This window comes from Amphiura filiformis, chromosome 14 (genome assembly GCF_039555335.1).
Source record: "Amphiura filiformis chromosome 14, Afil_fr2py, whole genome shotgun sequence".
In the NCBI taxonomy this organism is placed as follows: domain Eukaryota; kingdom Metazoa; phylum Echinodermata; class Ophiuroidea; order Amphilepidida; family Amphiuridae; genus Amphiura; species Amphiura filiformis.
Genome location: NC_092641.1, coordinates 9,013,701 through 9,030,991, shown reverse-complemented (window position 1 = coordinate 9,030,991; position 17,291 = coordinate 9,013,701). Strand labels below are relative to the sequence as shown.

At 34.7% G+C, this 17,291-nt stretch overlaps 1 protein-coding gene across 1 annotated transcript in view; it reads right to left on the bottom strand.

The window, feature by feature from the left end:
- Positions 1-17,291, bottom strand: part of LOC140169167 (uncharacterized) — a 97,780-nt gene that overhangs the window by 19,540 nt on the left and 60,949 nt on the right. Inside the window, exons 7-9 of the mRNA XM_072192424.1 lie at positions 2,369-2,481; positions 1,384-1,627; positions 443-607 (exon numbers count right to left, since the gene is read on the bottom strand). Coding sequence (XP_072048525.1) covers positions 443-607; positions 1,384-1,627; positions 2,369-2,481 — 522 coding nt within the window. The remainder of the gene's footprint in view (positions 1-442; positions 608-1,383; positions 1,628-2,368; positions 2,482-17,291) is intronic.

Here is a 17,291-nt window from a genome sequence, read left to right as displayed (position 1 = left end):
ACGAGGTGTATCACCCTTTGATAGAAGAGTAACATTGTTTGTTCTTTCGTAAGGGAACCTTTGCTAAAACCTTCATTTAAAGGATTCTCTAAGGTATTTATCTGGTTTTTTTTCTTTATTACACATTACAAACACACATGTCTACTTGTTAAAAAGGCAACATATTTTTACCCCGACCCACTTTTAATTTTAGGAACCTACTTTTAAGCCTGATTTGGTGTAAACGGCTAAGCAGCTTATACAGAACTATGAAAAATCCCTTGTACTGGTGAAAACAAAACACTGTGAGAATAATTAACGGCACCTGGAGGGCGTTAGATAAAAGTAACGCTCCCACAGTCTGATATGGGGAAAGCCTACTACTTTTCAACGCTTGAGCTATACAACATCACCTGACTTCATTGAATTCGTAATGCCCTTGGAATTTAATATCTATGCCTACCTTTGAATACACCTGCATCACCTCCTTCATTGCAGAGGTTCAACCAAGGCCCATTATCAGACGAGAAGATAGACAGCGTGTTGGAAGCTAAACCCAAGCTTTTTACTTCGTCTAATATGGCGCCCACTTCCCACGACATTTCATTTATGTTGTCACCATAACGACCTGAAGAAATAAAAACATTTATGTTTTTTTTATTAAAGACCCATTCAGTGATCCCAGCGAAGGTGTAAAAAAATTAAAATTGTTTATAAATTGCTTAAAAGTGAAGGATAAGTCAATTAGTATTTTTGAAATGAAATGTTGGCAAAACACAAAGAAAACAGCAGTATTAACGAAGTTGAAGCCCCATTCCAATACATGTAGCTAATTTAGATACTGTCAGTATCTAAATTACAGATCCATGTAAATTCCTTATTTTTGACTTAAATACACGGCTTTCGGCTGAACCACTAGCAGTCTATGTTTAATTATTTATGACAATGACAAAGGTACCAAAATCTGAATTTTGATGATTTTTACGATCATCCGGATGAGCAAATCACTGAATGGGCCTTTAACTTACGTCATGTACAAGAAGAAGAAGAAAAATAAGAAGAAGAAAAGAAAAGAAGAAGAAGAAAAAGAAGAAGACGAAGAAGAAGAAGAAAAAGAAGAACAATAAGAAGGAGAAGAAGAAGAAGAAGAAGAAGAAGAAGAAGAACAACAACAACAGCGACAACAACAAACAACGTTTTAAGATAAGATAGAAGATGTATATGTATCTCCATGTATTATAATTATGTCGAAACAATCAAGCGAACATATTTGTACTGATATTGGTATGGGTATATTGTATTTCATTTGTAATGTAAAACAATCTTGAAAAACAAAGAATCGTATTGAATTTAAATGACCAAGGGAGGGGTTGAGGAGGGAAGGGTTAATTACTGCAAGCATACCTCTCTTCGACGAGCCTCTGAACCCTTCATTGCTGCTAAATAGATCAACGTGTGTTTGGGTCAATGCATAATACAAGAAGAAAGGCTTCCTGTGAGGAGGCGGTGCCTGTTGAGAACCTCTAATGAAGTCTACAGCGTCATTCACTAAAGTTTCACTGAGTCCATAATGCGAAAAGGGCTGCTGAATAATGGTGGCGTTCTTGTATAAAACGCATGCCAGTGTATTTGGTTCGTCTACATGCCACTGTTAATGATATGAAAGAGGTCTGGTTAAAGCCATAATGTACGATTTCCGTAAAATTTTAATTCTGTTATTCTTTATTCAAAATGTTATTATTATTATTATTAAAATGTTAATATAATATGAGTAATAAGTGACAGGAAGGGTTGCTGTCCGTTTTAAGCTGAAAAAAGGTTAAGTGAAAGAAAACCCGCTGGTTATTTTGGCTATTTAACATGCATTTCAATTGGAAGACATAAAGTCATGATAAAAATATTATATGACTTTATATCATACGTGCTCAACCAAGAAAAGACACCCCTGTTCACGCGTTTTTTTGTCACGCATGCTTACATCATTATATTTGAGTGGCCCCGGGACTTATGTGCAGGGACATGCATTATACACATTCAAACGTCTCGCTTTCGCTGCCCTCGTCATTATCCTCAGCCTCCTTAGCGCAATTGGTCTTGCCGCTTTTGTACCTTCGCTTGCTCGTACCGCCACTGATGCTGCCACACGCGCTGCCACCGCGCATCAGTGATTTGATGGATATGATGCGGGTATGAATATGATATAATTTGCCATGATTTCAACTTAACAGAAATGTGTATACATAAATACACATTCTGTGGTGTCAAACCCTGAGACTACTGGTTACTACATACATCAAGATTCGCAGCGCAGGGACGATGGTCGCATTGATTGCTAAGGCTTCTGGGAAGTACCAAAAACGTCAATTAATGATAAGATAAATAATTGTACCTGCTCTTCGTCACACCACATAGTATTACCAGTTCCAAAATTGGTGCCAACGTAGTCGAACCCATGGTTATAAGGCAGATGTTCACCATCATTATGACTGTATGCATTGACACCTGCCATAAAGACGATATAAATAAACATTTCTGAAAAACTATATTTTATACTTTTTTTATTTAGACAATAATAACTGCGCACCATCTTTTTTGAGGTCATTGTGTGAAATCGGAGGGTTTTGTTTTGGGCTGAGGCCCAAAACAAAACCCGACAATTCACAATAACCTCAAAATAGATGGTGCAAAGTTATTATTGTCATTCACCGTTTCTTATTGTGAACAAATCAAAATGGCATTTTATGTTATTTTATGCAATAAAACGCTGTAAAATATAGCCAGTTTTAATTATTGTTGTAACCTACCCAACAAAAAATCGACCAGGCGAATATAACATTCGCGCTGACAACAAGAGCTACCAATCACAGAAGCGCGACGGCATCGCGTAGGCGTGTGCGTTAACAGGCAATCAATTACTTTTGATTGGATCGCAGGCTTCGCGTATATTAATGAGGTTATGAATATTTCTTTCTTGCTTCTCTAAACATTATTTACAAATGATCTTTGAATGTGACATTTTAAAGCGTATCCTGTTTTTTCTACGGTTGTTTTTCAGTATTACACCCGCCCTCAAGGTGAATTATTTTTCTTCATTCTTAGTAACTATAACAATTGAAGACCTGAGCGCAAGAAGACCGTAAGTCCACTTGGCCCCTCAACATGTATACACTAAAGTTATGTATAGTTTCTTAGGGTTTTAGAATGTTTAATACATTTTCCAGGGTGAAAACATCATGAAAGGTTGTGAAAGATTTGTTTTGGCCCCTGAACATGTATAAATATTACCAAACTATACGCAAATTTAGTGTATACATGTTGAGGGGCCAAGTGGACTTACGGTCTTCTTGCGCTCAGGTCTTCAATTACATTATGCCCTTTCAGATGATAGAAGAAACACTTTGGGCCTATACAGAATTTGGGCATCACGTGACGTGTAAATAATGCGATCCGATTCAGTTAAATACATCTCCCTGATCCAATCGTAGTAATGTTGGCGTTTAATTGTAGAATTTTGTTGCCCAAGTTACATTTGAGATTCTTCTAAAAAAAAACCATCTTCCAGTACTTCGTTGTAAATGTTAATGGTGTTGCATTAGACCGATTACAAATGAGTGAAGCACCACTAAGAAAAGGAGACATTCTCATATATTTTTTCTGGACCAGTTTTACATGGGGAACAAGAATTTATGAGATAAAAAGCCTGTTACCTGAGAATTTTAATGTGAGGACGCTTTTTCCAAAATCCAATGTAAAGCAAATATACGGTTAAAATAGACATGTACTAGATATAATTGACCACAATTTGGATTAGTATTGATGGTAGTAATGTATAACTATCTCAAAGAATTAATTGGAAGGTGCCAACAGCTCACAGTTGAGGGCGCTTTTCAAAATGGCCGCCAGAATCCAATGAAAACCATATGCATACGCCTCAAATAATGTCATTGTTATATATATTTACCAAGAATGAAGAAAAATAATGTACCTAGAGGGCGGGTGTAAGAACTTAACGTTGACCATGAAAATTCTGGTTTTTTTTAACTTCTGACAATGTGAAATGTCAACGTGGCAACAGGGTATAAATCTGGCAACACTGACTCATTAAAATTGGGTAATTGTAAGACAATTATTGCTAGAGTTACTCAAATGTGAAGTCCGTTTGTGCAAAAAGTCTATCACCTTAATGTGCAGTTTTTGCAAATTTTGTACTTTTTCACGAGTAAAATCAGAGAAATCATGGTGTTTTTTTAACCTAAAATCAACCAGAACAAGGTAGGCTTATTTTTTAAAATATATATGTTTGCATTGGAGCCCAATCGATTCTATCTTGGAGCAAAATCCAAGAGATGGCGTTTCCTAGAGTTTGTCAACGTAGAAAAAATTTGCTATTACATACTTATAATATAAATGATAATTCTTCTCGTCCAGGTATACATTACCATTAAGTTCCATAACATATATTAAAATAAGCTATATGCAAGTTTAAAAATAAGAACATTCATGAATCTAACTCGACATCATCATGATCATGCAACCATGATAATGCATGCATTATTTGATGCAATCCTAACTCTAAAATGCAAGTCTAACTCTAAATCGAACTCTAAACACTTAAGGGTATGAGCGTTTTGAGCGTTTCGACAGCATTTTTTGTGGGACATGAGAGCACATCAGACCTATCGAATTGCATTCTGAATACGAAAATGTCTTTCTGATATCAAATAATTTTCATTTTATGAAATTCACGATATATAAACAAATTTTATATTTTTCACATTTTGGAGATATTAACAGTCCTCGAAGTAAATTTTATAAATTTAATGATATAGTCTTAAAGTGTATGTAGCTGGGAGGAAAAGCCGGCGATCAATTGAAAATGTTGACCTTTTATATTGAAGATATGGATTTTGGGGAAAAAATCCATATCTTCAATACGAAAGGTCAAAATTTTCAATTGATCGTCGGCTTTTCATTCCACCTACATACACTTTAGGTAGAAATCATCAGATTTATAAAGTTTACTTCGAGTACTGTTAAATATCAAAATATCAATTTTAATGATTTGCCATAAAATGTGTATTACATTGCGAATTTCAAAAATCAAAATTATTTGATATCAGAAGGCCATTCTTCATATTCAGAATGCAATTCGATATGTCTGATGTGCTCTAATGTCCCACAATAAATACTGTCCAAACGTTCATACACCTTCCCTTAACTATACCTGTAATCTCCTAACATTTACCCGAACTCATTAAAATGTATGGCCCACAACTTTGTATAGCCCTATTTTGTTTTACACATGTGGACCAATTGATAGCGTCACACGTCATTGCGTTCAGTCCCAATGGTTCGTTGTATAAGGAAAGGGGCAGTTTTAATAGTTGCACCTGCGTCCTTATAGCAGTCATGTTTTCTTTAACAAACACATGAATATACCTGGCCTACTGTATTGTTTGAGAGCTGGTGACACGGGTGATATCATTATTTTAGGTAAAACAATGAGGTGAAGCCGAGTTGTTTTACGCCAAAAATAATGGTGTCTCCCGTGTTATTATAGATGCACGACAGCGGCTAAAAACAATACCTTTTTTTTCAATTCAAATAAATATATTAATCATAGGCCTAAGTATACCAAATTTTAATCAAATTAAATCCTACATTTTAGAATCGATCAATCCCGTTGTTGCTATGCATCTCCGATTGGTTCAAATATAGCGTACAAATGTCGCGTCGACGCGCACGCGCTAAAGTGTGTGATATCGTGTCATATGACACGGGTAAGAACCAATAAGATTGCAAGAACATTCTCAAGTGTTTAAGAACACTGTTTAAAATGGTCTCTTTTTTACATAATGAACTATTGTGACTGCACGCAATGACACGTGACGCTATAATATGGTCCATATGTGTAACACAAAATAATAAGGCTACATATACCTTTTTACACGTTTGCATTTCGTCACAAATTTTTCGATTTATTAAAAAAAGTATTTAAGGGGAACTTGTATTTTACATGTACTCACCCAAATGCCACTTTCCGACCATGCCGGTATAATACCCTACATCTTTCAAGGCCTCTGCAATAGTTATTTCTTCTCGAGGCAAACCGTTGGTGTTAGTTGCTGAGAATACCCTATAAGTACCACAAACGCCAATTCGTGGTGGCAGTCTTCCTGAAATGTTAAATAAAAAATCCCTCAAAGGAATATATATATATGAATACATGAATACAAAACCCACCCAAGTCCATGAAAAGTGATTTTGAGAGAAAAACCTGTGTATCATTTTAATTCCTTAAGTTAGATTTACCTGGTCAATATGGTAAGTTTTACGTGCAAATGAGTTGATTAAACCATGGAGGTATATAAATAAATGGAGAATGATCTAGCCAAGCATCTTTTGTACTACGTTGGTTATGACCAATTATTGTTGAATAGGCAATTTCAGGGATATTGATTATGCTAAGCTGATTACATTGTTAAGTCTGTTTCACTGGTCATTTATTTCAATGGGGTGCTAAATGCAGTTACTTATAATGTTTATTGGAAAGTGCTCATGCTTCAGAAAATTTAATATCAAAATGTCATTTTCGCCAAAAAATTGCATTGAAATCAGTCTTTTTGAATAAAATAAACAGCCTATCTGTAGGCCTATATCTGTGGTCATATTGTGAGCCCCTACATTTTGGTCATGATTCTTGAAAAATTAAATTAGGCTATGACCCCTATTTTTCTTTCCAAAAGTTATGACCCCCCCGGTATAGGCCTATTTGGAACCCCCCTCCAAAGAAAATGATGCCCCCTAATAATATTAATAATAATTTAGGCCTAAATACTGATAATTATTTATTATAAAATGAGAAGTTTAATGATGATGAAAAGATTTTAGCTGAATTCGAAGTACTTCCGGTAAATTTTACTCGCTTTAACTCAATTGGCCCAAATTGGCCCAACATAATTTTTTCACAATCGGAAGGTAAAAACGTTTTGCTTTCATTTGCACTATATTTGAACTCCCTCAGACCCCCTTAAAAGCTTAATATATGAACATGAAAACTAAGTATATTTGTCTAGTTACTGCACAACTAGTGTTGAAAACAGTTTCATAACTTGAGAACAGAACATCCAAATTTCATCGGGTTTTCGCACAATCATACATTGAAACTATAAGCTATCAAAACTGGCGACTTTGAACATCTAATTGACTAGCTGACGTCATTATACAGTCTCTTTTACAAGCCTTCCGGTACGGGTCAATGTAGGGTCAATTCCTATGAGGAAATTTTGGGAGTGACGATCAATGAACCATGGTAGAGTCTCATAACCATCGTGGAGATCAATAGCTTGGCTGAAGTGGCTAGTCATTCAAGTTTGGTGACTCATTGAATAGAGGTAATCGGATAATCTCCACTTAAGAGATTAGAATTCTGGCGATCATTCTCCATTTATTTATATACCTCCATGATTAAACTGTATAAAGTATGACGATTAGCATTTCAGGGACTTTGTAGGGTTCATTTTAAATCTTGGACTTGGGTGGTTTTTTGAATCATATACAAAGACAACAACATTGAAATGAGATTACCACTAGTAAGATAATACAAAATAAAGCACACAGGTATGTATAATGTTGATAAGCATTCTGCCATGTAATATAAACCACACACGTTCCTTTATTAAACCCATTTATTTTTCAAAAGCCACTCCAGCAATGAATGTGTTACAAGTGGACTTTTATACATACTGGATTTCAATCAATGTGTTACAAGACTCAAATCACGGAATTGGGTGGTTCTTTCCTACATGCTATTTCTCACATGCTCAATAGACATAGATGATGAATTTGGGTTGTTCTTTCATACATATGACAGGTCTATGTATAGCAACAATTTCTCATGCTTAACTCAATTTGGCAAGCGTATGGACTTGGGTGGCTTTTGTATTCATATATTCCTATATATGGCTCACATCCTAAAATTATAATCCCTATAACCTGAATCTTACCCCCAAAATGCTATAGTTACCCAATCCTTTTCCAATACCCTGTAAGGGCTCGATCTGGAATGATCATTTCGACAGTATTTTTTGTGGGACATCGGAGCACATCAGACATATCGAATTGCATTCTGAATACGAAGAATGTCCTTCTGATATCAAATAATTCGTCGGCTGTATTCCATAGTGGCGTATAGTGATTTTTGGTCATTTTTTTTGAAAATTGGCACATATGTTTTAATGATGTTCTTTTTCATTTTTCTAAGTCTCATCAGTCAAAACTAGCTAATTAATAAGTAATTAATTAATTAAATGTATCGTATAGCTACAAAGTGCAATTTTGTGTTTCCATAGTGGCGTATCGACCATACGCCACTTTTTATACACATTTTATAATTATGAAATATCGGCAAAAATAAAAACATGTCATAGTGGCGTACACGTATCGGACCTATACGCCACTATGGAATACAAACGACGAAAAGTAACGCCATAGGGATTAACGGCGACCGAGGTGGCGTAAGGTTAACGTTAGGTTAGGGTCTTGCGTTTTGTTTGTTTTCCATAGTGACGTATAGTTTTGTGCATTTTATTTTCAGTTTGCCAGCAATAGTATGTATTTATTTCTTTTGTAAAATATATAACAATAAACTCTATTTAGTTTACTACAGAAATTTCACATCATTTACAAAATATAATGAATGTCTGATTTACACAGCTCGATTTTAAATTGGCATTTCTTCAAGCCCGATTTTCTCGAAAGGTTGTTTATTCGCGGCGCCCCACTATACGCCACTATGGAATACAGACGACGATTTTTTTTTTTAGATGATATAATACAAATTTTATGACAAATTATGTCCCACAAAAAATACTGTCCAAACGCTTATATGCCCATCCCTTAATCTTCCTGTAAGTTAATTTATGTAAAATGTACTGCAGTAACTTACCATGCATTGTTGGACCTTTGGAAACCAGTGTCTTTAATAACATTGACCTGAAACTTTCAATGAAATGACCTTGTGACCTTTCAGTGAGTATTTTCACCTACAGGAAACAGTTCTTCAACTGCAAGTTACATGTAATGGTATAGATTGCACAGGGTAAAAAATCAAACTTTGAGACATAAATGTTAAAAGAAGGGTGGGATCAGAAGTGATCCATTATGTCAAATATCATAAAACACAGATGTCAAAAGCTGATAAACCCATTGAAGCCAATACATCGGTATAAAGTGCCACGGGGAGTGGTTTTTGTGATGTCACATCTTCTCTGTACTATTATCATCATGCAGGAAGGCGGCCCAATGATTTGTGCTCGCCAAAAACACGACAATGGGCTATTCCAGTTGAAATCTATATAGTCCAATATATTCCCGTAACAATCGTGCAAATCATGTCAAATTTGCTGTATTTGGGAGAGATAGAGTAGTTAGCGCTTTAAAAAGCGCTTGTCATTATAGGCTATGGATGCATTTCCCCATCAACAGTACCGTTAATTTTTTTTTTGGTTGGAAAATGATGTTGTACTTTTACACAGAGGTCAAGTTCAAAATTGTTCCTCTAGTCATAAGGATTCAGAAAAAGTATACTTTGGCCTATCTGCGATGTATGGTTATGGAGTTATGAGCAAAAATGTAACATTGTGACGTCATAGGTCTAATTTTTGCACCACACTGAGCAAAATTGAAAAATGCTCCGATTTTGTTGAAAATTTACCCAAATTATTGGCCTTCCCATGATAAATCAGAAAAATACTAGTTTGTGCTATGTAGTATGTTTCGTTACCTCAGTAGAATCAACAATGCCTATTAATTAAGTCCCATTGAGTTCTATATTGAATCAATTTGACCTTGACAAATTTGTTATGTTGCCTGGATAAGAGAGCACCCAATAGAGTTAAACTATCCTTTTTTCTTGCAAAAAAACCAAATAATAATTTGAGACCAGTTTCATCAGAATCAGAGCAACTTTCATTTTCGCCCCCAACGAAGGCAAAATTAGGCCAATGACGTCACAATATTACTCTTTTGCCCATAACTCTATAACAGTACATCATAGATAGGTCAAAGTATATTTTCTGATTCGTTATTACAAGTGGATAACGATGGTGTGAGTTTTAAAAAGGTCTGAGTAAGTTTGAACTTGACCCTCTGTGATGAGGTTACATCCCATATGGAAGACATAATCTTATTCTCTCACATGGGGGGGTGAAGATTCCAAATGGATTAACCCATTATATTCAGGTAATCCCATTTGAAATTCGCACTCCCTGTGTGGGAGATTAAGGTCATGTCTTCCAAATGGAATTTTAATTGGAATAGTCCATATTATAATAATTATAGAGCCCAATGTCACCGGTAATATCCTTTTTTTTGGGGGGGGGGGGTGAGTTATGAGAAAATGAATGCTAAATCAACACCCACGCCAAAGGAAATTTGTTGTCGTTCCATACTCTGACAACTAACCCTGAATCGCCTCTGAACATTAAAACATTGGGACCGCTAAAAAAAGTTTTTTTACAAAGACCGCAATGTTTTAGTCACCTTCAGTTTATCGATAATACAGACTTGACATTCAATATGGAATATTTTTTCGCAAAATTCCAAGACTGGGGGTCTGCATAAACCGCACGTGCTAAATATTAATTGGGGTGTGTCGGGAAATGGTGTTAAATAATTGTTTGACAGAAAATGTGCTTTCCATTAGTTTACATTATGGCGTTCATAATGTTGTGAATTAGCCTAAAATGGCGAATTTGAGGAGAGTGAATTGGATTTTTGTGGGGGTAAAATTTGAACATGGGAGGAACTTAAATAGGGCTCTTAAAAGTGGTACGTACTCAGAAAGTTTCAGTGGTCCCCTGGAGCGAAATGTTATAAACTTACTGTACACAAAGAAACAGCGTGAGTTCATTGGACAACTAGGAAAACACGCAGTCGTTTTTGTACCGTAAATTTATAACGTTTGACCCCAGGCGGCCATTCAAACTTTCAGAGTACCGGGGGGGCTCAATATAAAATGGATATAGGTGTAAGGCTGGCGCTTTCGCAGTAAGGGGCATTCGGTGAGAGCAAAGTGTAAAAAATATGGGGTCATTGGGTGAGCGCATGATTTTTGACATTCAGTGAGAGCAAAATGTAAAAAATATGGGGTCATTGGGTGAGAACATGACTTTTTCTAAATGGAACCTTTGGGAGTGAGCCGAAAAAGCGCCAGAGAAACATTGAACATCGAATTTCTACAATCAAGGAAAAAAGTCTTGGAACGCTTGCGTGTAAATAACGGAAAACTGTCACCCCTCTCCCCGTGCAATGTTGAGAAATGCCAATGTCTTCAGCGGTTCCCCAATGTGTTCCAACATTGCTTGATGGGGAGAGGGAAGGGTAAATCATTGTTGTAGATGTCATGTTTCTTCCCAAACACAATATAGGTCATTTCCATGAACATAATAAATTCTGCACGGAATTTCGACAAAGTGTGCCAAGCGTTCCAAGGACTTTTTTCGTTGATTGTCTCTACCGAATGCAAAATATTTCATCTAAATTTCGTTTTTGTCTCATAACTCAAAAACGGAATGTTGTATGAGCTTCAAATTGCACACGATTTGAGAGTGGATTATATGCTTTGTAATCATAATAAAATTGTTGCTAAAGAATTTGGTTTATTTAGGGAGTGGTCATTGGAAACACCCCATATGCTAAATTACACGCGTTTCATAATTATGGCTCTAAACTGCTCTAAAATGTCGTTTTTGTCCATAACTCAAAAACAGAATGTTGTATGAGCTTCAATTTGCACACGACGTGAGAGGGGATTATATGCTTTGCAATCATAATAAAATTGTTGATAAAGAATTTGGTTTAGTTAAGAAGTGGTCACTGAAAACACCTCATATGCTAAATTACACACGTTTCATAATTATGGCCTTAAACTGCTCTAAATATGTCGTTTTTGTCCATAACTCAAAAACAGAATATTGTATGAGCTTCATATTGCAAACGATTAGAGAGTAGATAATATCCTTTTGAATCATAATAAAATTGTTGATAAAAATGTTGATTTATTTAGGAGTGGTCACTGACAACACCTCCTATGCTAAATGACACAAGTTTTGTAATTATGGCCCTCTTCTTTTCGTTTTTGTCTCATAACTCAAAAATACTACTAATGTATTTTTCGTATAATATCACAATGTTTTGCAGCATGTTTTCCAAAATGTTTTTTGAATGTTATTAAAACGTTTTGTACCCTTTATGATATAACCTAACGTATAAAATTTATGTTTCTCTAAAACTTGTGTTTGCTGAGTATAGGCACATCCGAGCGAATCAGAAAGATTATGATGTAACAATTTGAAACAACTCATTTCTGAATATTATTTATATTAAAATACGCTTTTCCGATGAGAAAAAAAGAACAAAAAAGAAAACAAGAAAACAACAATTGAATATACTTAAAAAGGAATGACCACCAATGGAATTTCGAACCACGTCGGTTTGAATAGAAATAAATATATATGCGTATTTCTTCAATTCAAAATGGTAAAGTGTTAACAAATTTCATATATGAAATCAATGTTTCATTTCTTTTTCATTAAAACAGTCTCAATTGGTATAGAAATGTAAACAAACGTGACACTTTATGAGATGACAAAATGGTCTCAAAATCAAATAATGTCGATTTTGACCATTTTATCATTATGGTAAAGTGATACACGTTCGCCATTTTACTGTACACGTTTACATGTTTTTCTCCGATACCTGACTACTATAAAGAACAAAACTTGTTACTTCGATTGCGAAATGGCAGCGTGGCGTAACGGGTTAGTCCTCAGACTGATAACCTTTTGACTATTGACCGATGTGGTTCGAGTCCCATTGGTGGTCTTTTTTTAAAAAGTATATTAAATTGTTGTTTTCTTGTTTTTTTACTTTTTTTTTTTTCTCATCGCAAAAGCGTATTTTAATATAAATAATATTCAGAAATGAGTTGTTTATGCGTATTTATTTCAATTCAAATTGGTAAACTTAACTGTTAACAAATTTCATATATGAAACGAATGTTTCATTCCTTTTGCAATAAAACATTTTCAATTGGTATAGCAAATGTAAACGAACGTGACGCTTCGTGAGATGCGGCCTAAAAACATAAAATGTCGATTTTGGACCATTTTGTCATTATGGTAGACTGATACATTTTGCCGTTTCTACTATAGGGTGCTTGCATGGAAGATCATAAAGTTCAAACCATCCTAAAGACACGCTCCAGAGGACATGCAAATACACGGAGTACAATACCAATCACCTGTTTAACTGGTTTTCATCAAAGTAATTCTTTGTACTCCATGCATTAGCATATCTTATGGAGCGTGTCTGGAGGATGATTTGAACTCATGACCTTTCGTGCAAGCACTCTATACAAGTTTACACTTTCCCCGATACCTGACTACTATAAAAGAACAAAACTTGTTACTTCGATTGCGAAATGGCAGCGTGGCGTAGCGGATTAGTCATCAGACTGATAACCTTTTGACTATTGACCGATGTGAATGGTTCGAGTCCCAGTGGTGGTCTTTAAAAAAAAAGTATATTGAATTGTGCTTTTTTTTTCTTGTTTTTTCTCATCGCAAAAGCGTGTTTTAATATAAACAATATTCAGAAATGGGTTGTTTCAAATTGTTACATCATAATCTTTCTGATTCGCTCGGATATGCCTATACTCAGCATACACAAGTTTTCCAGAAGACATTTATCTATGCCTATACTCAGCAAACACAAGTTTTAAAGAAAACATTTACATGTTGGGTTATATCATAAAGGGTACAAAATGTTTTAAGTTTTAATAACATTAAAAATATTTTGGAAACATGCTGCAAAACATTGTGAAAAAGTAAAAAAATGTATTTGTAGTGTTTTTGAGTTACGAGACAAAAACGAAATTTGACTACAGTAGAGGGCATAATTACGAAACTTGTGTAATTTAGCGTAGGAGGTGTTTTCAGTGACCACTCCCTAAATATATTATGATTCAAAAGGATATTATCTACTCTCAAATCTGGTGCAATATGAATCTCATACAACATTCTGTTTTTGAGTTATGGACAAAAACGACATTTTAGAGCATTTTAGAGCCATGATTAAGAAACGTGAGTAATTTAGCATAGGGGTGTTTCAATGACCACTCCCTAAATAAACCAAATTCTTTATCAACAATTTTATTATGATTACAAAGCATATAATCCACTCTCAAATCGTGTGCAATTTGAAGCTCCTACGACATTCCGTTTTTGAGTTATGAGACAAAAACGAAATTTAGATGAAATATTTTGCATTCGGTAGAGACAATCAAGGAAAAAAGTCTTGGAACGCTTGCGTGTAAATAACGGAAAACTGTCACCCCTCTCCCCCGTGCACTGTTGAGAAATGCCAATGTCTTCAGCGGTTCCCCAATGTGTTCCAACATTGCTTGATGGGGAGAGGGGAAGGGTAAATCATTGTTGTAGATGTCATGTTTCTTCCCAAACACAATATAGGTCATTTCCATGAACATAATAAATTCTGCACGGAATTTCGACAAAGTGTGCCAAGCGTTCCAAGGACTTTTTTCGTTGATTGTCTCTACCGAATGCAAAATATTTCATCTAAATTTCGTTTTTGTCTCATAACTCAAAAACGGAATGTTGTATGAGCTTCAAATTGCACACGATTTGAGAGTGGATTATATGCTTTGTAATCATAATAAAATTGTTGCTAAAGAATTTGGTTTATTTAGGAGTGGTCATTGAAACACCCCATATGCTAAATTACACGCGTTTCATAATTATGGCTCTAAACTGCTCTAAAATGTCGTTTTTGTCCATAACTCAAAAACAGAATGTTGTATGAGCTTCAATTTGCACACGACGTGAGGGGATTATATGCTTTGCAATCATAATAAAATTGTTGATAAAGAATTTGGTTTAGTTAAGAAGTGGTCACTGAAAACACCTCATATGCTAAATTACACACGTTTCATAATTATGGCCTTAAACTGCTCTAAATATGTCGTTTTTGTCCATAACTCAAAAACAGAATATTGTATGAGCTTCATATTGCAAACGATTAGAGAGTAGATAATATCCTTTTGAATCATAATAAAATTGTTGATAAAAATGTTGATTTATTTAGGAGTGGTCACTGACAACACCTCCTATGCTAAATGACACAAGTTTTGTAATTATGGCCCTCTTCTTTTCGTTTTTGTCTCATAACTCAAAAATACTACTAATGTATTTTTCGTATAATATCACAATGTTTTGCAGCATGTTTTCCAAAATGTTTTTTTGAATGTTATTAAAACGTTTTGTACCCTTTATGATATAACCTAACGTATAAAATTTATGTTTTCTCTAAAACTTGTGTTTGCTGAGTATAGGCACATCCGAGCGAATCAGAAAGATTATGATGTAACAATTTGAAACAACTCATTTCTGAATATTATTTATATTAAAATACGCTTTTCCGATGAGAAAAAAGAAAAAAGAAAAGAAAACAAGAAAACAACAATTGAATATATTTTTTTTTTTTACTACCAATGTGACTCGAAACACGTCGGTCAATAGTCAAAAGTTTATGTTGAGGACTAATTTTACGCCCGTTTTGAATTGAAATAAATATATATGCGTATTTCTTTTAATTCAAAATGGTAAAGTGTTAACAAATTTCATATATGAAATCAATGTTTCATTCCTTTTGCATTAAAACATTCTCAATTGGTATAGCAAATGTAAACAAACGTGACGCTTCATGAGATGCGGCCTCAAAATCAAATAATGTCGATTTTGGACCATTTTATCATTATGGTAAAGTGATACACTTTGCCATTTCTACTGTACACGTTTACACTTTCTCCGATACCTGACTACTATAAAAGAACAAAACTTGTTACTTGATTGCGAAATGGCAGCGTGGCGTAACGGGTTAGTCCTCAGACTGATAACCTTTTGACTATTGACCGATGTGGTTCGAGTCCCATTGGTGGTCTTTTTTAAAAAGTATATTAAATTGTTGTTTTCTTTGTTTTTTTACTTTTTCTTTTTTTTTCTCATCGCAAAAGCGTATTTTAATATAAATAATATTCAGAAATGAGTTGTTTATGCGTATTTATTTCAATTCAAATTGGTAAACTTAACTGTTAACAAATTTCATATATGAAACGAATGTTTCATTCCTTTTGCAATAAAACATTTTCAATTGGTATAGCAAATGTAAACGAACGTGACGCTTCGTGAGATGCGGCCTAAAAACATAAAATGTCGATTTTGGACCATTTTGTCATTATGGTAGACTGATACATTTTGCCGTTTCTACTATAGGGTGCTTGCATGGAAGATCATAAAGTTCAAACCATCCTAAAGACACGCTCCAGAGGACATGCAAATACACGGAGTACAATACCAATCACCTGTTTAACTGGTTTTCATCAAAGTAATTCTTTGTACTCCATGCATTAGCATATCTTATGGAGCGTGTCTGGAGGATGATTTGAACTCATGACCTTTCGTGCAAGCACTCTATACAAGTTTACACTTTCCCGATACCTGACTACTATAAAAGAACAAAACTTGTTACTTCGATTGCGAAATGGCAGCGTGGCGTAGCGGATTAGTCATCAGACTGATAACCTTTTGACTATTGACCGATGTGAATGGTTCGAGTCCCAGTGGTAGTAAAAAAAAAAAAAGTATATTGAATTGTGCTTTTTTTTTTTCTTGTTTTTCTCATCGCAAAAGCGTGTTTTAATATAAACAATATTCAGAAATGGGTTGTTTCAAATTGTTACATCATAATCTTTCTGATTCGCTCGGATATGCCTATACTCAGCATACACAAGTTTTCCAGAAGACATTTATCTATGCCTATACTCAGCAAACACAAGTTTTAAAGAAAACATTTACATGTTGGGTTATATCATAAAGGGTACAAAATGTTTTAAGTTTTAATAACATTAAAAATATTTTGGAAACATGCTGCAAAACATTGTGATATTGTAAAAAATGTATTTGTAGTGTTTTTGAGTTACGAGACAAAAACGAAATTTGACTACAGGAGAGGGCATAATTACGAAACTTGTGTAATTTAGCGTAGGAGGTGTTTTCAGTGACCACTCCCTAAATATATTATGATTCAAAAGGATATTATCTACTCTCAAATCTGGTGCAATATGAATCTCATACAACATTCTGTTTTTGAGTTATGGAGCCATTTTAGAGCCATGATTTGAGTACATTTAAACCAGAGCATTTTAGAGCCATGAGTTTTGCATTCGGTAGAGA